At 37.2% G+C, this 23557-nt stretch overlaps 1 protein-coding gene across 3 annotated transcripts; it reads right to left on the reverse strand.

The window, feature by feature from the left end:
- Positions 1-820: 820 nt before the first annotated feature.
- Positions 821-23477, reverse strand: Cul1 (Cullin 1). Of its 3 annotated transcripts, none has more exons than XM_053765255.2 (21): positions 23238-23477; positions 21405-21687; positions 16146-16228; positions 15739-15841; positions 14570-14665; positions 13246-13392; positions 12711-12857; positions 11906-12085; positions 11208-11342; positions 10276-10434; positions 9376-9505; positions 8623-8756; positions 7985-8092; positions 7142-7213; positions 6407-6559; positions 5574-5692; positions 4508-4628; positions 3120-3220; positions 2199-2304; positions 1404-1517; positions 821-941 (listed from the first exon to the last, which is right to left on the reverse strand). In XM_053765255.2, the coding sequence occupies exons 2-21, from the start codon at positions 21474-21476 to the stop codon at positions 861-863; spliced, it is 2361 nt and encodes a 786-aa protein (XP_053621230.1). In that variant the 5' UTR covers positions 21477-21687; positions 23238-23477; the 3' UTR covers positions 821-860. The 3 variants fall into 3 exon arrangements, with proteins under 3 accessions (XP_053621230.1, XP_053621231.1, XP_053621232.1); XM_053765256.2 differs by lacking the exon at positions 23238-23477 and adding an exon at positions 22990-23208; XM_053765257.2 differs by lacking the exon at positions 23238-23477 and adding an exon at positions 22700-22867.
- Positions 23478-23557: the final 80 nt, after the last annotated feature.

Raw genomic sequence — 23557 nt, forward strand, 5'->3', positions numbered from 1 at the left:
TATAATTCAAATTCGTATTTTGTATTGTCATCTTTAGTTCAATTCCCCGTTTCCCGCTATGATATCCGTTACGTGTCTCGTTCCGAAACTTATCCTGTCCCGTTTCCTACAAATTGTCTAATGTATTTTCCCGCAATTTTCGTGCCCCATCCCATTTCCCGCTACGTGTCCCACTCCCGCCTCCTTCGGTCGCCAATATAAAAAGACCTGAAAGTCACCCTGGGGTCTGCACCTAGTTCCGGAGATTAGCGTGTACAGACAGAAGTTTTTTTTCAGATTCTTACTTTATTACTATCACTCAATCGCCTAATTTTGTGTTCATGTAAATATATTTGATGTACATTTTTTTTTTCTACTGATTTATTATATGTATTGATAACAATTATGTAAATATATTTAATGTACATAATTTTTTTCTACTGATTTATTATATGTATTGATAACAATAAATGTAAATGGAGTTATAAAAATTTCGTGATAAAAAGCACCCTATGTGTTATTCCAGGTTATATTCTACTCATGTACCAAATTTCATATCAATCCGTCCCTGAAGATTTTGAGTGTAAGAATAACAAACATGCATCCCCACAAACATTCTCATTTAAAACATTAGCAGGATCACAGATTATATAAATATACTTTATATTCCTGCTGATGACAATGCTCTGGCAGGACACCATAAAACTCAATTCCAGCCAAACTATTACCATACATATTTTAGGTTTCGTTACAAATATTAACACTTTTTATACTTATTATTGTGTTAATAATCTGTTTGGGTTCTGCCACAGAGCATCACATGATAAATAAAAAGCATCAGTACAATATCGTAGTATTTATTTATCATATAGTGTACGCGATCACGCTAGGTAGCTGTAGGTGTCCTTCTCGCCCTCCGTACGCTCGAGATACTCCTTTTCGATCAGGATGTCGATGCATTTCTGGAAAAATATATATTTTTTAACTTTTCTATAGATCCATGAGTTGTAAAACTCATAGTTTAGCTGATTTATTGCATAGTGTGACCATGGGTTTAGTTCTAATGTTCTCAGATTCTTCCCAAAAGCGAATCCATCTCGTGACCTTGACTCGCTGTTGCCACGTGAAATGTATCACCAAAGGTTGTGATTATATCCACAATAGTAATTTATAAATGTGAAAGTCTGTCTATTTGTCTGTTTCGCTTTCACAGCTAAAGAACCAAGTTCAAGCATAGGCATTTTTTTTTTCAAAAATATACCCTCAAATGACTTTAATCGGGATTACACTTTGTATGAAAATCTTGCTTATTCCGTTTTCGCAGGGAATATTACGCGGGCGAAGCCGCGAGCAAAAGCTAGTGCTGAATAAAATCACGTGATTAATGGACGGCCCTTCATAGCTAAACATCGATAAATACTTACCTTAATAACAGGCACTCTGGGCTTGAACCGGGACGACAACTGATTGAGAACCTCCACGACCAAGTGCTGGTGTTTCAGCGTCTTCCTCGTCTTCATTATCCTCACTATGGCCGCCTGGGGATGTGGAGAACATGTGGATTATTGTCACATGCTTAGGTTTATACGTTTAGGTTGAAGAGATACATATTGGAAACTACTTTTAAAATATCACAAATTTTGTTTTGCAGAATTAAGATCGTTCTCTCTCTCATACTCGCGTTTCCTGGAATACTTTCGGAGCTGTGACGCCCCAAAGCTCAGGGTTCGCGTTAAAAATCTTACTATCGGCTGCCTGCCTGACGCAAACCCTCTTTGTGGATGGTATTGTTGCATTGTAGCCAATTAGCTGTTAATTGCTAACATTAAGATTGCTGACATCCACGGAAGGATTTGGAGTGGTCCTATTATAGGGCGGGACCACAGGTTATAATTAAGATCTTTATTAGGTAAGTAATTTATTATAATTTCGAATTGATGGTGGTGTAATTGTTAACACGTCCAGTTGTGAACCGAAAGGTCTCAGGTTCAAATCGTACTCATGCCACATGAGTTCGCATACCAATCTGACTCATGTATAATAGTTTTCATCGACCACCATTTGGTTCCGGTGAAGGAAACCATCGTGAGGAAACCTGCACACCGGTTAACTATTTAGTCTACTTGTGTGTATGCGACTACTAATCACTAGATGGCGGTAGTGGGTAAAAGTCATTTCAGATGCCTTATACCTAATATAAAATACGTATTCAACAAGACCTGTATGAGCATCTTGCGGTCCTCTTCGATGTGTTTGTGAGTGGCCTCTTGTTCCACGCGCAGTTCTGTTTTCAGCGGGATGTTGATGTTGACCCGGAGCTTTTTGCTGAGGAAACAACAAGATTTTTGTCGATTTCATTCAATGTTGTCGTCCAAGTCAAAAGGGACCTTATGGCGGCTAGCACTTAGGTCTATAATGCCGTTGTTTTGTATTGGAACAACGGCAATAAAGACCTAAGCGCTATCCGCCATAAGGTCCCTTTTGATTTGCGACGGCCACAAATGACTATTATTGCGTTTTTTATGTGTAAGGCGATTGTATGTTTCTCAAATAAAATAAAATAAATAAATCTACAAGAAAATCCCTGCTTACTAGCGCCGCTGTCACATTTTTGTCAACTTATTTTAATAAATTTAAAACTCAAAACCGTCCTGGCGCATTCTATAATATAATAATAAATGTTTATTCATTGTCGTCCACATCCAGCGTAATTATTTTATAGTTAATAACTATAAAAAATAAAATCAAGGAGACAATATAAAAAGAAATGTCGATAAAGTAAATTATGAGTCTCTCCATACTTCAAACTGCATACATGTAGCAAAATTTCAAGAAGATTGGTTGAGTAGATAAGAATGTGAAAAGGTAACCAATTTAAAAATATACATATTTTAAATACAATTATGTTATTTTATTGAAGAAATATGAACGAACGAGTTTGTGAAAAATCTAGCATGTATAGACAACACAGCACATAAAGTTACTCTGTTTGAACCTCTATTTCACGGTAATAGCGACGAGTTTGCAATGAATTTGGGTAGGTTGATGTGCTGTTGACTGTACCCTCATCTTAAACGTAAAATACAAATACATAAAAATACAAGACAGAAAATAGAATGAGACGACAATATAATACTAACTTCTTATACGCTAAATAGAGTTCCACTATGGAAGTCTCCGTGAGATCAGACTCGTCATCTTGACACACCAGCAACTTCGCCTTCAGCAGGATTTGGAGCACCTGGGTGTCAAACAGATTACGTTAATATGTGGAAATTACATATAGTCTATTCCTTATTTATGACGTCACTTGTGCACACTGTCGTATGTACGAGCTATGTATATATTTTTGTTTTTAACACATTGATAAAATGTATCCGATTTAACTAAATGACAATTTCTCTATTAATGCTTTGTATAGGGTCGTTTCTTATACATTTGCATTATTTTGTCTACATGCTCAGTCCATGATTGTAAACAATTTTCGTATGGCAGCAACACCGATATCGCTAATAAAACATCAACTAATCCATCCATACATTATCCTCAAGTTTGGTATTTGTATGGAAATAAATATATATATAATAAAAAATATGGAGACAAATCACACAGATTGAAGAACAGCTGATTTTTCTTGTATGTATTGACTAAACAACGTGTTCTCGTTATGTTGTGTCGTATAGGACCATTTCATAACTTCCCGCGGAAGCCGTACGAGGCGACTAAGGGACAAGGGATTGATAGGCAGCAATAGCATTCCCAAGGAGGGTTGACGTCAGACAGGCGGCTGGTTGTAAAATCACAGCAGTCTTCAAAATAATAATATTATAATGCCAATGACGAGAGGTGATATCGTGTAGTGTCGTATCTACCTATAAGCATAAAAAATTAAGCTATAATGTAACACAGCATACTGTACTATGGCATAAAGATTTTTAAGTATAACGTTCTTACGCATAATGGTTTACGCATAACAAATTGAACCATAAATTAACCTAACTCAACCTAAAAGTTAATTATGCCACATTTACCCATATGCCAAAATTAAATTATGCCTTAGACCTATTATGTCAAAATATTGTATGAAGAACAATAGGACAAAATAGTTTATGCGATAAAAAGTGTCCCTCGTGCAGTGGCGAGTGGCGAGTGGCGAGTGACGAGTGACGAGTGACGAGTGGCGAGTGGCGAGTGGCGAGTGACCAGTGGCGAGTGGCGAGTGACGAGTGGCGAGTGGCGAGTGGCGAGTGGCGAGTGGCGAGTGGCGAGTGGCGAGTGGCGAGTGGCGAGTGGCGAGTGGCGAGTGGCGAGTGGCGAGTGGCGAGTGGCGAGTGGCGAGTGGCGAGTGGCGAGTGGCGAGTGGCGAGTGGCGAGTGGCGAGTGGCGAGTGGCGAGTGGCGAGTGGCGAGTGGCGAGTGGCGAGTGGCGAGTGGCGAGTGGCGAGTGACGAGTGGCCAGTGGCGAGTGGCGAGTGGCGAGTGGCGAGTGGCGAGTGGCGAGTGGCGAGTGGCGAGTGGCGAGTGGCGACCTGCTTGAGGAAGTCCCCCTTGATGCCGGTGTGCCGCTCGAGCTGGCCCAGGCTCCATGCGGTGTTGTCGTTGTACTGCAGCAGCACCGCCATTTGGAACGTCGACGCTTGCAACGTGTATCTATAATTCAAATCATTTATTCACAAATTAGACCGTCACAGGCACTTTTTCTCATCAATTTTTATATTAAATAGTTATTTCCCACAAACTACAAACTACTGGCATTTCGGAACGACCACTGCTGAGAAGAAATGCCGAAAGAAACTCATTTGAACAGTGTTGGTCCTATCATGCCAGAAGGGCTTACCATTATTGTTTCTTACAATGTTTGTTTTCTAATAATATATAAAAGTATGTACATAGTCAAAAAGATCAGATAATCAAATAGTCAAAAGTAACGAGATCATTTGCTTTATTTCTTAGTTTGTTTTTTATTTAGTAATAAAGTAGGAATGCTGTTTATCTTTATTACGATTTGGATGTTGTGCATCTTAGAGAATACAAGTTTTAGGCATTTTGGTATAAGGCAAATTGATTATTAGAAAATGATACAGGTATATTCTTAATTAGTCAATTATCTGAAACGTGATCATTTCTTAATTTGTATTTTTTATCTATATCAATACTATTATTATAAAGGGGCAAGCGTTTGTGAGTTTGTAAATTTGAGGCGGGTAATCTCCGAAACTATAACTGAACCAATTTAAAAAATTCTTTCACCATTAGAATGGTACATTATCCGAGATTGCTATATTTTATCTCAAAATTCCCACGGGAGCGAAGCCCCGGGGAAAATCTAGTTTGATAATAAAATATGCTGTTTAACTTTATTATGTTTGGGATGTAATGCATCTTAGAGAATTCTAATTTTAGACATTTTACTATTGAGACAAGGCGTTTTCCTTTATACTACACAAAGAAAAAAAACTTATCTTTTGTACAAGGTTTAAAAGTTTACAAAAATGCCAGTCCCTGCAATTCGTTACGTTGAGGTAGCGTGCCCAGAAGGTTGACAGCATTGTCACGTTGAATGGCTGGAATAATAATGTAATGTTAGATGTGTACCTGTTCTTGAAGCAGTTGGTGACCAATTCTCCCTTGCTCATATTGTACAGCCAGTTAAGCTTCCGGCCAGAATGTTGGGACGAGTAGAACGATGTGAATCTGTGCACCGAGCGCTCCAACTGGAATATTTTAAATACATTATTTATATTTTATTTAAATGCACTAAATTACAAAAAAAAAAGTCCAATAAAAATTCATTCATCTGTGCGGTTTCCCAAAATACATTTTATGAATCGTATCTAATATATACATCCTAATTAATATTATAAATGCGAAAATAAGTTTGTTACCTCTTAACGCTTTATCTACTCAACCGATTCTCTTGAAATTTTGCATACATGTAGTTTGAAGTATTAAGATGGACATAGGGTACCTTCAACCTTTAATCCCGGTAAAATAGCTGTCCCTGTAATTTTATATTTATTCAATACTAGCTTTTGCCCGCGGCTTCGTCCGCGTAAATATCCCATGGGAGCAGTATTTTTTCTCCGGGATTAAAAGATGTCCTATGTCCAAATTAAAATCAATTATTCAGAAATTAGACCTTCACAGGCACTTTTTCACGTCAATTTTTATATTTCGGAACGACCACTGCTGAGAAGAAATGCCGAAAGAAACTCATTTGAATAGTGTTTCTCCGTAATACAAACTGTATGTATGTAAAATTTCAATAAGATTAGTTGAGTAGATAGAGCGTGAAGAGGTAACAAACAAAAAAAAACAAACATAAAATACAAGTGGTCTTTAACGTCGAAAAAATTCCTACATTAATGATGAGACAATTTTTCAACAGTACAGTTGGCAAGAAAGCAACGCCCGTACCCCGTACTCACCTCAGTGGGCAGCTGGAAGGAGGAGCACTGCTGGAAGGGCCAGGAGCCGGAGGAGAGCACTTGTATGCTGAAGTCGATGTGTAGCGGCTGTTCGCAGCTCTTGGCCATGTGCTTGCGGAAGTTCTCGTTCAGATCTTTCGACACTCCAATGTCCTGGGAATTTAAAATTTGCTGTTAATAAACAATACTGGTAATCCTATATCTAAACTATGCATACTAATCTAGTATGGATTGATACTATATATATTATTGAATTTATAAAATTATCCATACTAATCGTTGGATATCGATAGTATGGATCAATACCAACTTTAATAAAGTAGCAGCCCGTTAAATACAAATCAATTTTCTTGCATTATATTTTTGTATCATCATCATCAATTAGTTTAAGAACTTTGTTCTTGTTGGTGGAACATTTTCCATTTAATTCTGTCCCTATACGATACGACCTCTGCCTTCTCTATATTATTGTATATACTATTATTATAATAGTATATATATTATATACATAATATAAACTATTATATATTGTAAGGGTCCTTAACGTCACTATTACATAATAAAGATCTGTTACTTACATTTTAAGGATACATTTTAAGATCATTTATTCCTTAGAACATGGTGATACAGAGTTGTTAAAAGGGTAAGGCACATTATACAAATATACAAATAAAGAATTGAATATTGAGTATACATTACTTGTGTTTTTAAAAATATAAGTATTAAATAAATTACCTGGAACATCCTCTGCAGTTTGCTCGTGTATTCGAATCCGCAAGCTTGCTTTAGTTTTGAGATCATCGAAGCCTGAAAACAAAATTTAACAATCACTAAATAGTGTAAAACAAAATCGATTCCCGCTATCTTGTCTTTCAGTAATTGAACGACAGAAAATGTGATTTAATAAAGATCTTTTTAAATTTCAAGCAGGATCTATCAATTCACATTCAACAGTAATTTAAACGTGACCACTGTTGGGGCACTGGCCTTCCTTACGGATGGAAAATAAATTTGGGCCATGACCCACCACGCGGGCCCATTGCGGATTGGCGGGTTTCGACGACTGCAAATACAACCGAGACCAACGGCTTTACTTGCCTTCCGAAGCACGTTATTAATACTTGATAGAAATTACTATATATTCATACTTAGAACTTGAAAATTACGCAACGGATTATGATGTCAAAATCAAATCATTTATACAGAAATTAAGCTTTCAGGCCACAGGCACTTTATTACGTCATATTCTAAATTCAATAATATTCACCAAAGCTACAAATTACTATCATTTCGGGACGATCGCTGCTGAGAAGTGGTTGTAGTTTTTAATGGATTTGTTATACATGTCACACATGATTTTTAACTTATTTTTGAAAATAATAATGAGATTGAAAAAATTCCGGATCGAGAGGGAATTGAACCCGCGCCCCTGACCATTCGGGACAGTGCCCTTGACCACTGAGCTATCGAGATCATACCAGATCGGCTGAATTAATTCATCTCTTTACGTCTTACACCGACGTACAGTATTTAGTGGTTATAATTTTTTCAATAGATTAGCTTTAATACAATACAGACCTCAGCGTCGTCGCTGGCAGACATATGCTGCACAAGCCGCTTCGCCAGCATCTTGCTGTAGAACTTCTGGAACACGTCCTTGTCTTCAATGTACTTGAACACCACCATCTGTAATTGATTTAGCTTGTCATAAATCATATTTTCTAGTCTCAGTCACTTATTCAGTAATACTAATTACAAATACGAAAGTTCGTGAGGATGTATGTGTGTTTGTTTGTTACTCTTTCAAGTAAAACCTACTGGACGGATTGTTATGAAATTTGGTACACGGGTAGAATATAACCTGGAATAACACATAGGGTACTTTTTACCCCAAAATTCCCACGGGAGCAAAGCCCCGGGGCGTAGCTGTGATATTAGAAACGCTAAAGTTTGAATGTGTGAAGAAGTTTATTATTCAATCACCCTATTATTTAGTCAAAAAGACTGATAGTCAATGGCATTTCATAATGTAGATGGCGCTAATATGCATAGGAATGTAAGTATTTTTCAAATATTTACGCGGGTAACTTCGCAGTAAAATATAGTACCGTAGAGCTAGTATACACAGCCGACCGGCTGGATTTCTTCAGCAATAGGTCGCAGTATTGTGTGACAGAGACGCAGCTAGCAGAGAAAGAGAGAGAGAGAGCACCCACCACTTGGTTGAGCGTGTCCTCCAGCTCCTGCTCCTCAGGGTTCTTGCTGGACTTCTTCAGCAATAGGTCGCAGTATTTGGCGAGCAATTCTGGACTCTTGCTCGAAGAGTTGGCGGCTTTCGTCACCGCATTACCTGGAATTTGACATTTTACACTGATTTAGGCAGTGGGTTCGATTCCCGCTCTCAAAGCCTTGGGCCCCAATTCTCACGCAATCGAAGTTTACTTCATGAGTTTTCTCAATTTATTCCTGTAGATTATTAGCACTGTATCTGCATTTATAAATATCACACGTTACAAAAGTTCGAACGCATCGATCGATCGAATATTTTCGATTGTAAATTTGCTTAAAACCATCGAAGAAATGGGAGAAAATTGATGAAACGAGACGCACTCGTTTGCGCGAGAATCGGACTCGTGGTTATTTATTATTTTATAATTCAAATTATATTTTATATTGTTTCTTGTAAACTGTTAGCTATTATATTATTTAACAACGCGAAAATATGTGGTTACTTCACCGCGCAAAAACATCAAAATGGATTTTTGCAAAACTCGTATAAAACCTAGAGTACCCTATATATTATATATATAGGCTGCATTTTTTTGCTGGGCAAATCTCCCTTTTATTTCTCTCATCTCGTTCCAAGAGAAAGTCTGGCCACTTTTTGAAAAAAAGTGGTACATTAGGGTACACATTTTCCCAGAATTCCCACAGGACACGAGCAAGGAAACACAGCTAGTGATACGTACTGTTGATAAATCTGCCGCAGGCTTTGTCCAAAGCGGCCACGAAGCCGGAGTCGTTGTTGAACGCGACCAGCACCAGCGCGTTATACTTCTTGTGAACCTCCAAGATTGTCGACACGTATACTTTAGGATCCTAAAAATATATATATATATATGTAATATAACTTGCTGGCCAACTCTAGAGTTTGATTCGAACGCGACGGCGGTACCTGCCATTAGACGGCGGGAGGTAGTCGTAAAAGTTATTTAAGATCAGATATACCTTTACACGACTTGAATAAAATCAATCAATAATAACACACTCGATATGATGATCGAATCTATAATGCCACCTAATACTATAAATGCGAAAGTAAGTTTGTTTGTTTATTACCTCTCCACGCGTTATATACTCAACCAATCTTCTTGAAATTTCGCATATACAATTAGGAGTATGGAGAAGGACATAGGGAAAAAGTTATTGTTCCCGTGGGATTTAAAAAATATTATAAATGCGAAAGTTTGTCAATCTGTTTGTTTCGCTTTCGCGGTTAAACCGCTGGACCGATTTTGATGAAATTTGGTATACATATAGTTAAAGGTTCCCGTTCAAACAAACATAAGGCAGATTTTTTTTTTCAAAAATCAACCCCTAATTGGTTATAATGGGGATTGAAAGTTTGTGTTTCGCTTTCGTAAAATAATTCATGCTAGCGAAATCGCGGGCAAAAGCTAGTGTTGTGGACCGAGCGAGCGAAGCTAGCAAGGTCTATGTATGTATGTGATATATGTATTATGTTTGTATGTATGTTTGTAATGAGATGCATAATCATGATGCATATTGAATATGAGATGCATTTTTGCGAGTTGCTAAATAAAGAAGACAGAGTGAGTATGGGTGTGGGTGTGGGGAGTGGTACCGACCGTGGAGGCGCAGTCGCCGCACTTGTCGACAGCATGCAGCCCCTGCGCGTGGATGTGGTGCTCCAGCAGCCGCCGCAGCTCGCACAGTCCGTCCGGGATGCGCGCCACGAGGCTGTACATGCGGCCCAGGTCCGCGTTCTTCTCGCCGTCCAGCAGTTTCTATTACGACAAATCAAACTTGTCTTATGGGATACTAACCCGACGATACTGCTCTATTTTATAACAAATACATATATAGATGAACATCCAACACCCGGGCCAATAAGAAAAATATGATTTTCCCATCGTGACCCACCCTCTCGGTTCAGAGGCAAGCACTTTACCAATGAACCACCGAGATCATCAAAATACATACACATGTATTACATGATAATTATTAAGAGATGACTATACATGCATGAGTCTACTAATATTATAATACAAAAAGAGCCGAAATTCGCAATACTATAAAAGGTGTGGTAATGTTTAAACAAACATTGAATATGTTATTCCTTATGTTACATATTATTCTATGATTCATTTATAATAAATCAATATATTATCACAACTCTGTTGTTTCACTCGTCTCTCCGACTCCCGACAATATAGGTGACTAAATTATAAGTTATTACTTTAAGATCATTGTAGCACTTAGTTGGCAAACAAATAATATGAATCTCTTGTTAAATAAATATAAATTAATTTATTGGCACGAATCACACAGATTCTAGCCGCCGAAGTAAGTTATGCCCAAGTTATAAAATCTTATATAATAATTCTGTTCTTTTTAAATTTGGGACATCTAATAAATAATTTTTCCTTTCTTTCAAAATGGACTTGCAATATTCCACCAGAGACATAGGACATAGTTACATTGCAAGTTAAATCAAAGCTTGTAACACAGTTACTATTACATTGCAAGTTAAATACAACCTTGTAATGAGTTTATTCACCTGGAACTCAGCATGGAAAATCTCTAGATGTTTCTCAATGAGAACTCTGTCGCAAGTCTTCGCCAGCCTCTCCATGGTGGTCTCGTGGAGATACACCTGGACACGTCGTTGTTCCTCCTGAAGCCTCTGTTCCGCCTGGAAATAGGAAAGAATACAATCAAAATCTAGCTGCCCGCTCCGGCTTCGCTCTCATAAAACTATAAAGAAGTTATTTTCAAACGTTTCCTCCTATATCTGTGCCAGAAAAAATTTTCGCGCCCAAAATCATTATAGGGTCTAATCGTAGTGTTTACCGCTGTGGCCGCGCTGTCATTACGATGCGTCAATTTTCTTGAGGAAGGAATCATTTCCAAAATCAGTTGTTCATAAAACTGACATTACCACAGTACAGAATAATTCTACGAATTAACTTGGGACAAAAATACATTTTTTGTATGTATGTGTGTTTGTAACGCGATAAATTTCGAATCGTTGCTCTGATTTTGATGAAATTTAAAAGGTATGTAGGATCTGTCAATAGAACTTTTAAGTTTGTATCGAAATTGGTTAAGTAGTTTTTTAAAAATTCACAGTTTTGTAAAAAAATGTTGTGTTCGCGAGAACTAGTTATTTTAAAGTCAGATAGTAAAACTGATTCTTGTCTTTGTTAAAATTTTAAAAATTGTTAAAAAGAAAAATTGCATACAGCGCGGCCGCACCTTGATCATGTACTCTGTGACGGGGTTATTCCTGAGGAAGTCGGTGCTCTCGCGGGTGTAGAATCGCTCCGTGTCCTCGAGGAACACCGCCTCGAACGTGTCTTTGTACACGGCCAGGTTCTGACCGCGCGCGTTCGGGTCCTCCTCGTTCAGTCCCAGGGCTACATAGCAGTTGATCACCTGGGGACATTCATATAGAACATTACTATTAACTTGTAAAACAATAAAACTAATATTAAAAATGCGTTTGTGAGGCTGTATGTTTGTTACTTTTTATATCTTTCAGGTAAAATGTACTGGACGGATTGTCATGAAATTTGGTAGGTACCTACACGAGTAGAATATAACCTGGAATAACACCTAGGGTACTTACGAAATTCCCACAGCTAGTACAAATATGTTACAGCTGAACCCCGAGGTGCGCCTATAACTAGGTTATACCTAAGTTTAGGCTTTATCATTTCAGCTAGACTTAGGTAAAAGCTTCATCGCTTTCACCAGAAGAATCTTGCGAATATCAACACCGCGATTCAGACTTGTCAATCCAACTAATTGCGCCATCTGTACATATTATTATAAACTATTTCGCATGCTGCGGGTTGGGTCGGCGTTACGTTGTTGGTGCTATGCTTGTGGCGTGGTAGATGTCGCCACAGTAGGTTCAAACATTGGAACTACATTGAAACTATACATAAATAAACATGCTCACTCCAGAAACTAGTCTAGTGTTTATAGTCTTTCCATATTAATATGATGATTGGTCAATGTTGGTTCAAACATTGGAACAAATTATAAGTATACTCACTCCAGAGACAAGTCTAGTGTTGATAGTCTCCCCGTTGCGTTCCCTCTCGATTAGCTTCAGTACGGCGTTGGTCACTTGCTTGTTCAAACGTTGGAACAAATTGTCGCGCCATGTCACTAATGCTAGCTGGTAGATCTCGTAGATGCCCTGGGTAACAAACATTTGATATAAAAAGAAACTGATAATGCAGTCAGGGTTGTCACAAAATATGAAAGACTGTAACTGTATTTTTTTTTTCAAAAGTTACAGCCGCTCCGCACCTCTCAGCTGCTAATACATTGCTGATTTTTCATTGCGGTAAATAAAAGCACTCGTACAAACTAGGCAATGTTAATGGATTCGCATCGGCGTCTTCGCGTCGGAGTTCGGCGATTGTGTGGAGTTTACATTAGGAAAGCCCTGAATGCGTTCCAAATTCGACTGTAGATCAGTCGGCTGTGCTAAAACCTTATTTTATGAAAGAAGAGAAAGATAAATTGAGAGAAAACGAGAGAGAGAGAGAGGCATAACTAGAGAGAGAGAGAGAGATACACACCTTGCGTCCCTCCTCGCACTCGCGCTTGACCCAGTGCCGGTTGAGGTAAGCGCAGACGCCATTGAGCACTCGAGAAGAGAACTGATACTCCTCCCATTGCTTCGTGTAGAACGCTAGGACGTTCTCGCCCATCAGGTCAGCGCCATTCTGTTGAAATTCAACTTATTAATATGTTGACATGTGCGCCGTGGTTCCCGCCCTAAAATCGAACCGCTCCGTACAATACAATGCTCTGTCTCATCTGAGCGTTTTGGCGGTAGCTTTTTAGCTGTTGTGCGTCGGAGCCCAGTAAACGCTTTCCTAATTTTCTGTCTCCACTTCGCAAGGTCATCGGCATCCCTAGTTGTCAAACCACAATGTAATAATACACAAACGAGTTACAACATTAATATTTTACTTTATTTCTACAATCAAGTCATATATATATATAGTAAGACAAATCACACATTGAGCTAGCCCCAAAATAATTTCGTGACTTGTGTTATGGGGATACTAACTCAACGATACTATATTTTATAACAAAAACATATACAGATAAACACCCAAGACCCGGGCCAATCAGAAAAAGATCATTCTCCATCATTACCCGACCGGGGATCGAACCCGGGACCTCTCGGTTCAGAGGCAAGCACTTTACCACTGCGCCATCGAGGTCGTCGATTGATTGATTGATTCATATGTTTGTACCTAGCATATTATAGTTTTGTAGCCCTTTTGAGCTATGATGACGGGCAAATGGACAGACATGACGTAACTTACACAAAATTTCCTTGTTTACTTCGGAACCCTAACAAAAATTTATTAACCACGAAAGTAAACGTGCCTCAAATAAATTGCTAACAGCGGATTAACCGCCTTTTGCGCATATAATTTAAGTTTCACATGTAATTGTATGTTTTATAGTATGCAGAAGCGGTGGTGGTGTAATGGTTCGAATCCTACTCATGCCACATGAGTTTGTATACCAATCTGACTCATGTATGGTAGTTTTCATCGTCCACCACTTGCTTCCGGTGAAGGAAAACATCGTGAGGAAACCTGCACACTGGTTGATTCTTATTGTTTCTTGTTATTGTTGTCTTATTGTTGCAATGGCAAACCACTCCATTAATAATGCCAAGAAAGTTGTTGTGTGTGTTTCATTCCACGTAATAACCACGACCCTCAGCCATGAGGAATACGACTATGAAGAAGAATAAAGTGTTTTGTATTGTAATTTCCTATTTAAAATTAAAATATACTTTTCTTTTAATTTACATCGGTGTAAAATAAAAAGATATGGTAACAATTTACCTACATAATAAAACGAATTCTAGATGATTACCTGCAGTAGTGTAATGAGATAGATCCGAAGGAACTCCCTTACTCGCTTGTACAGCTCCAAGCCAACCAGCTGAGCGCCACCCGGAACTTGCCCACTCTGTAAATAAACAAATTTATTTTATGATTTTCACGAACTTTAATAAATATATTAGGACAAATCATACAGATTGAGCTAGCCTCAAAGTAAGTTCGAGACTTGTGTTATGGGATACTAACTCAACAGCCAAAAAGTGAAATAACGACGCCAGCGACCCTACCCACGTTTTTATGATCGCTATTACACAGCTTAACACATTGCCGTCATGATAAAAGTTTTAATTAAAGTTATCACTTTAATTAAATAATTTAATGGCGGCAATATGTCGAATATGACGATGCATATATAATATATATGTTACTGTAAAAGCACGAACTACCGTAAATCCTAAGATATTCCAGTAAACCCTAAGATTTACCAACTCTTAATATTAAAAGTCCGAACAATTTTGCGATTCGAACTTTTACCACCATTTACTTGGTAAATCTTATGATTTACATCGAAGGCACGGTAAATGTTGAGAAAATAATTTTACTTTTGTTATTTTTTACTACTTAAGAAGTATTTGAAAGGTTATAACTTAACTTTAAAATATATTACCTTTCAAATTTAAAAACATTTATTAATAAAAATACTTACCAAATGAAAATAATTTAAAATAGGTAAAGATTAGACTAATTACTTAGTTAATTAATACCTCTCATAATTATGGTACCTACATAAGAATATGTAAAGTTTTGACTGAAAAATAAATGATTAATAAGAATTAATCATTGTTTTATTCCCAAAACCAATATTTACCAGCGGTCAGTAGCAAAACCTAGCGTATACTAAATTCCAATGGCAAGAGCCCGAAAAAATCGACAATTATTTAAAAATACATTTACCAACCTATACCGGTAAATCCTAAGATAACCTAAGATTTACCTGTATGCGGACTTTTACAGTAACATATACATAGAATGTGAAAATATACGTCCATTTATCTGTAACTAGCTTTAGTTAGGATTAAGTGAATAGGCGATCTGTGGTTTCCGCTATATAGGTATTAATAAAACCACTCCATATCTTACTGTGGATGTTTTACTAGGCGACTGAGAGAGAGAGAGAGAGGTAGAAAGAGAAAGAGTTACCGTTTTCTTAGTCGCGGAGAAGCTGTTTCGGCCGCCGTTGGTTGAGCTCCGCGAAGTGCTGGTCGTCTGGTGATGTACGGAGGTGCAGTAGTTGTATACATAACTGGTGCAGTAGTCAAGGAAATATAGCAGATACGATGTACATTGCTGGTTTATCCTTGCGGTGGTATAAAAACTCTCATACAAACTGCGCAATGTTCGTTCATTCATGGAATTATCGAAAATAGTAATATTATGAAAACAATGTAGTGGTTTGTGAGAAAAGATGCACAAAACAAGTTTTAGTCTATCTGTGCGTGCGACAAGGTGATGCCGCCGTGTCTCTCTCTCTCTCATTGGCGAAAATGAGGGCAGCGTAAAAAATAACCTGAAAAAAAAATTGTTGACAGGTATTTGAAAAAGGATACGTATAAAGTCCCATATATCTCTCTTTTCCCATATATACCCTCTTGTACACTTGTTCGATGCCTTCCTCCAGGTCGCTCCATATCTGAAACAAGTTTAATTGTTAGACAAATCAAAAGACCCCCGACTTTCAATATTCATTTCGCTACTACTTTTGAACGGCTTAACAGATTTTCATCAAACATATCTAAGAACCACCGCATAATAATTAGCTATTGAATAAATAAAACCGCATCCAAATCGGTTCACCCGTTGATGAGTTAATATGCCACATACACAGACAGACTCTACGACGTCAGGGGTTAAAAATATACTATTCCGACATTTGTACGTATCAGTCATTAACAGCCAATTAAACGTTATGGGGTACTGGGCTTCACAGGCACTTTTTCACGTCAAATTTTATATTTTGCAGTAAAAAAGCTACAAATTACTGGCATTTCGGAACGTACGCTGCTGGGAAGAAATACCGAAAGGAAGCCATTTAAACAGTCTCTATCACTATCATGCCAGAAGGGCTTACTAATATTGTTACTTTTAAACAGAAAGTTGCACAAATATTTAAATAAAAAATTTCAATTAATTTATAAGCTAATTAAGTGGTAACATATGTCGATCATTAGAACAATTGAGGAATATGAAAACAGCAGTTTGTTTATGAATAAAGGTTATCATATCAGTTATCGATTGACCATCGCGAGTTAAATATAACTATAGCTAATTACCCGCAACTTTGTTAGCGTAGAATAGTTACGCATGATTATATTTTTATGAAATTTTGTATTGAGGCAGCTGATACCTCGGATTTCCGTCGGATTTGGTCAAAAGGTCTGATAGTCAATGGCGTTTTATAAAAGTGGATGATGTAACTGTGCATAAAATAAAAAAAATATATATATTTGAATCAATAAATACAACGAATGACAACACAGCTAGTAAGTAATATAAATAAACAAACTACTTTAAATCATACACCGTTGGTATTGTTTACAATAAAAAGCGATGATCGAATCTCTTCAACAGCCGATATCATTTTTTATATTCGAGCATTTGGTAAATTGGCACGGTGCCAGGCGTTGCATTAAAAATACGGGACGCCGGTGTGTATTCACACACATTTCACAAAACGCCTACTAATACACAGACATCTTTCGCAATCCTATACTAACATGCTCATGGAAATCGTTTTTTCTAAACATACAGGTTGAGTCAGCCCTAAAGTAAGTTCGAGACTTTGTTTAATGGGATAACTTAATGACTTCATATTTTACATATATATAGGTAATAGATAAACATCATGATCAATCAAAGATCAAATGGATCTTTTTCCATCTTGACCTAATTGGGGATCGAACCCGGGACCTCCTTTATAGCAGTTCAGCGTTATGACCATTTGACTAGAGAAGTTGTAAAAATCAAAATATTAGAGTCGGATATATGAAATCATTCTATTGCATAATGAATAAGAAAATTTGAATGTGAGTGAGAATCGGTGTTGCCAGATTTTAAACATTTTTTTGGAACTTTGATAACTTATATGATTCAAATTCCCGTTGTACCAAAAAATTCTTAAATTTTCGCGAACGCGAAGCTCCGGGCACAGCTAGCATTCTCGTATATAGCCGGCTATCTTTTTTTCTTTCTTTTCTGTTGATCTATACCGGCTATAGACTATCTGCGACCAGTTCACCAAACTCGACGTACATCGCTGGTTTTTTCTTGCGGTAATAAAAGCACACATACCAACTACGCAATGTAGCTATATTCGCGTCGGCATCTAAGATGCGTCTCTAAGTTCGTCGATAGTGTAGAAGCCACAGTTTACAGACATACAAGAAAGTCTCGACCGTATTGGCATTTCCGAGAATAGCAGGTCTTCGATCTAGACCAGACTGGACGTAATGTAGTATCAACTGTCAATAGTCTGTAACGGTATTTTAATACTTACAATGAAATATTGCGCTTTAACTGGTAGCCTTGCGGTCGTTTCGTTATTCTTATCCTTCCTTACTTATTATAAAACTAAGTTCTCGCGTCTATTCGCGAGAAACTCATAAACCACTGCACGGATTTTCGTGCGGTTTTCAGTTCACCAACATTTAGATAGTTTTATTTAACCCGATCGAAACCGGGACGGGCTGCTAATAAGAATTTAAAATAATGCTTTGCAAATTATTATGATTCAAATCCAAAATTGTGTACGTGCATGAAACCGTTGAGGAGTTCCCTCGTCAGGAGCCGGTCCTGGATGCAACATTAGGACATGCATATCATAATATTGCATTGTTATCCAAACCAAAGGTGTATACCAAATAACTCATTCGATTGAAGATATCTACTTCAAAATTGTGTTGCATAACAACCATACTATTATAAATGCGACAAGTCTTGTCGGTCTGTCACGCTAAACCGCGCTGGGCCGATTTTGATGATTTTTTTTGGAAATGGAATCGCATAAAATGAGAAGCCGTGTTTAGCTGTATTGTTACAAATAGTGGTAAAAATTATGCAATATACAGATTGTGTTCACCTTTTGTTCTTATTTTTTCGTACGACACGGTGGTTTTACGTAAGAGTGCTCCAATTTTACTCGACTGTTCAGAAAATGGAGTATTATGTTGTATTAATAATAACGTATATGAATTCCTTTATGATATCGATGGGTTTTAGCTTCCTCAAAAATACAAAAACCGATAGAGGGCAATACTTTTGAGTTTGTTTCGGCGTTTCATTTCAGTATTCGTTCTAAATGCAATGTAGGTACCTTGTAGTCTAGATAATAACTTATTATCTAGACTAAAAGGTACCTACATTGTACCTAAATGCTGACGTGAAAAACAGCCTGTGAAGATCTTCCTGTAAAACTTCCATATACATAAGATAACATTCCCGATCATCTCATACAAAGTAACTAAAGTCCTAATTAATATTATAAATGCGAAAGTAAGTTTGTTTGCTAGTTTGTTACCACTATCGCTCCATCTTTGACGACCTCGACGGCGCAGTGGTAAAGTGCTTGCCTCTGAACCGAGAGGTCCCGGGTTCGATCCCCAGTCGGGTCATGATGGAAAATAATCTTTTTCTGATTGGCCCGGGTCTCGGGTGTTTATGTATATATGTATTTGTTATAAAATATAGTATCGTTGAGCTAGTATCCCATAACACAAGTCTCGAACTTACTTTGGGGTTAGCTAAATCTGTGTGATTTGTCCTAATATATTTATTTATCTACTCAACCAATCTTCTTGAAATTTGGCATAATGTTTGAAGTATGGAAGAACCTTTCATCCCGGAAAAATAACCGTTTCCGTGGGAAATTTACACGGCCGAAGCAGCAGGCAAAAGCTAAGTGCAGTAATAGTTTTCTGTACGGGTAATAGTGATGATACAATACAATGTATGACTATCTTTATATAGGTACAAATCGTAAAACAAAACAGTGGCATAAAAAACAAACACCTCTCATTATGATACCCTTGCGGTTACAATTACGCAAATCGTATTTATATTAGCACTAGCTGTTGCCCGCGGCTTCGCACGCGAAAATTTCCGCGGGAACAGTTATTTTTCTGGGATGAAGGGTATGTCCTTCTCCATAATTCAAAGGTAGATGCTGCATCTCACAAATACATCAACAGTGGCATTGCGTTACGTCATTTTGTAATAGTGCCATTGTCAGCAATCTATGCCAGATGTGGGTGAACCACTAAGTAATTACGAGTATACGCTGATGTACGCGACTCCGTCCGAGGTAAACAGTAGCCTATGTCACTCTCCTACTCTCTTATCTGAGCATTTTCCCGGTTTCAAAAACAAACCCTCGATCATATGCTGAGATGCAAGCTCTCTTTAGTTGAGACACCAGCCTCTCATAACCCACATGTTTGTAATATAATTGTCTATGAATGTACCAGATTGTGGAGGAAAATAAAGAATTATTTAAATTTTAAAATGCTCCATTTCGACGTGAAAGAAACACAAACCAACACACTTTCACACATTTGTAATATTTGGTATGGAAGTACGTATAAAGAGATGAGAATGCACTCAACAAGATATGGGTAAAAATAAAGTCGGTTCAGGGAGAAGTGGAGAAGACTGACATGCGGTTCAACCCCACATGAAGTAGGTACGCAACAGAGCAGTGAGGAGAGTCCTCACCGTCTCTCGGCCGCCCGGACCATCCCTCTTATTCGGAGATATGGAAAAAATTTAATGCTGGGTTGATAAAGTGTTGATTGTCTTCTTCTTCTTCGATAAGAAATACAGTAGATAAGATAATAAAAAAAGCAATCAATAAAGATTGAGTAATTAATTTTATTGCGTTACCATTAATAGATAATATCAATAATGTAATGGACTTCAATGGCGCAGTTCAGTCACTTTTACAATGGTGCCGACCATTGTAAACGCGACTTAACCACCACCACTAGACCCGCGTGGTGGGTCATGCATGATTCACACTCCTAATCCATCATCATCAGCCTACCCTTATCCCACTTCATGTGAGGTCGGTACAGCATATCAGTATCCTCCACTTCTCCCTGTCTGATGTTAACCGATCTGTTACTTCCTTTTTAGCCATATCCTGCCTGACGCACTCAATCCACCTCTTCTTCGGCCTGCCCCTACTTCTTTACGCATTCAATATCAAATCCATAACCTTTCTTACAATATTATTTTCCTCTCTTCTCATAACGTGACCTCGTCGTCGTGTTCTCATCGAAGCCTATTATTTTCCAATCTCCTTATCCATCTAATCCATAAGGGCGACCTGTGCCCCAATAGTGGGGACGTTTAAATGGTCGATGATGTAATGTATCCAGATAGCGCCAAAGCAGGCTTTCACCAACATATTTGTGAAATTGGTGTGTAAAAGATCACGCAAAAGTGAAAACTTAATTAGGCCAGTTCCTTTGTGGATTTGACTAGGCATAAATCCGTTCGCGTAGGCGTAATTTTTTGGATTCCGTGTTGAATTCCGAAAAAAAAAATTGTTTACATTTTGAACGTTATACGTATGAGATTAAAGCTGAAATAATTAGAATACTAAAATGGCCTAAAAATTACGCCCGTGTGAACGGCCACGTACAGTCGCCAGTACGCCAGTTATTACGATCATTCATCGAATTATAACGCACGTATTTCCTCGATATTTACAATAGTGTTACAAACACTATCTTATTGTATTAATATATAATCTAACCAATAGGTATGTCGAAAGACAACGATGAATAAAAAAAAAGAAGAAAAAAACTAACCTGGTCGAATTCCTTCTGTCTCAGTGGTGGATGCGCCATCTGTTTGGACCCACTCACGTTCACAGAGCTCATCTTCTGTCTCTTTCTCACCGTATCATAAATACGAAAATTAAAAAAATTCACTAACAACCTTGTTACATGTGGTGTGTAAAAATACCCTATCGAGACGCCTAAGAGATCACAGTAGATTAAATTTCAAATTATTTACAATAACATAATTTTTGTATTTAAATTTTTCTCTCTTTTCTTGTGTGTGATGAGGTTGGTTCGCTTGTGATTATATCTGGAAAGAAGAAATTGGATTCAGTGAAATTGGAATAGAAGAATATCTCACATTCACGGTGAATCTGGATGCCAAAATACAGTTAAATTTAGTCAGTTTTAAAAAGATTTAAAATGCATGTGCTGTTATTATAAATAATAAAAATGTCTGTTGGTTCAGATTTTGTAAACAAAGTGCAAAAAGCCATGTCAACAAAAAATATCTTTAGAGATACTATCACATCTTTATTGCTTATGGGGTAGACAGAGTCAAGAATCATGTTTACCTAGATAGCAGGTTTATTGGTATTATCCTTGAAAGATGTTTTCATTACTTATCTATCAAATTTCACACTATGCCTTCATATATCTACACCACTATTTGATTTTCTTACAAATCTGTTTCTTCACAATTTTACAGTAATATAAATTAAAATAAAAATATATTTTTAGGAAATTACTTTCATGGTTAATAAATGTTTTACCTTTCGGTGTGTAATATTATTTGATTTCAAGTAAACTTAATAATAACTGTTCAACAAGACAGATTTACTACAACTTTAGATTGTATAAAGTTTTCACAAATAGATAGTGTGCTTTTTAAGGAGGTTTAGGTGTTTATTTTGTTTTATTCAACTGAAGCCTGGACGGGCCACTAGTTGCAAATATTCCTCAATAGTCAGTTATTTTAGATCTCAGGAGGATGATGCAAACTCTGATAAGTATTGCTAATGTTAGAGCCAGTGTCCAATTAAATTAGGGCTATATCCTTTTGCATATATCTTGTAATTATAATATACCTAGGTGCTTCAAAGACTAATCCTTCAAGTTTGGTCAATAATGTGATACAGCGACTAGTTCCATGTGATAAGGCATTCCTTAAGTGGCATAAAATTTGTCTCAACGACATTGTGGCACAAAGGGCAATGAAAATTATACATTTGTTTTATTAGATCTGGTCAAAAAATGAGGTCAACAGCAAAAAGTCAACTGTAACAAGCTAGTCTGAACAACATTTAAAAGCGAAATCATACCATAACAGCGTGTGCCTATTCAAGCAGAAATTATGTCTTATTAGCATAGTGTTTCGTGGTGGATAATAAAAAAATAACAGTCGCACGAAAGATGCATTTATAATGACCAACTTTCTACCCACATATTGATGAAAAAAATTGCGAAATAGCGGGAAATTTTACGACGTCAAAGATTCTAAACGAAAAAGTAAAAGTGCATGCATCTGACAAAGGAATTGAGATTTTGCAACCAAACAAGGGCAACCAAAAACATCTTATTTTTTATATTAAAACTAAAATGTGCAACATACCGTTATTGTTCCTATAATACTGATCATGGCACTTCGATTTAACAAATATACAAACACAAAAATAAACTGTCTGAAAGACTAATTTTATTAGAAATTACGACGGATTCTTTGCTTCAAGACAGAATCTTGTACCTGTCAATACCCTGACAGGTACATAAATTACTAATCGACTAATTAAAAAATGCTCTTCGGCTTCACTTTTTATGACTAGGCCTATACAATTTTAGTTTTGGTCGAATTATACTTACGTATCACTCGTTTTCACGCTGTCATCGACCACATTTCACTATTGACTAAAACACAACACTTGATTGATTTTCACTTCCAATATCTACCTTATAAATATTGCAACAATTAGTTATTAAAAACGAGGTTTAAATAGGCCTGGTTTCGAACAACCATTTCTTTTTACACACTTGAATAAAAAGAAACAAGGAAGAAGAGATCCGTTTTCTTTTCTTTTTATTCTGATAGGAGGCGCGGCGATCGGGTATTTTTAAATTGGGTGCGTTCATATATTGCTGGCAAAAACAGATGCGATACGAAACCAACTTTTAAAAATTAAGTA

This window comes from Plodia interpunctella, chromosome 27, assembly GCF_027563975.2.
Source record: "Plodia interpunctella isolate USDA-ARS_2022_Savannah chromosome 27, ilPloInte3.2, whole genome shotgun sequence".
NCBI classification, from domain to species: domain Eukaryota; kingdom Metazoa; phylum Arthropoda; class Insecta; order Lepidoptera; family Pyralidae; genus Plodia; species Plodia interpunctella.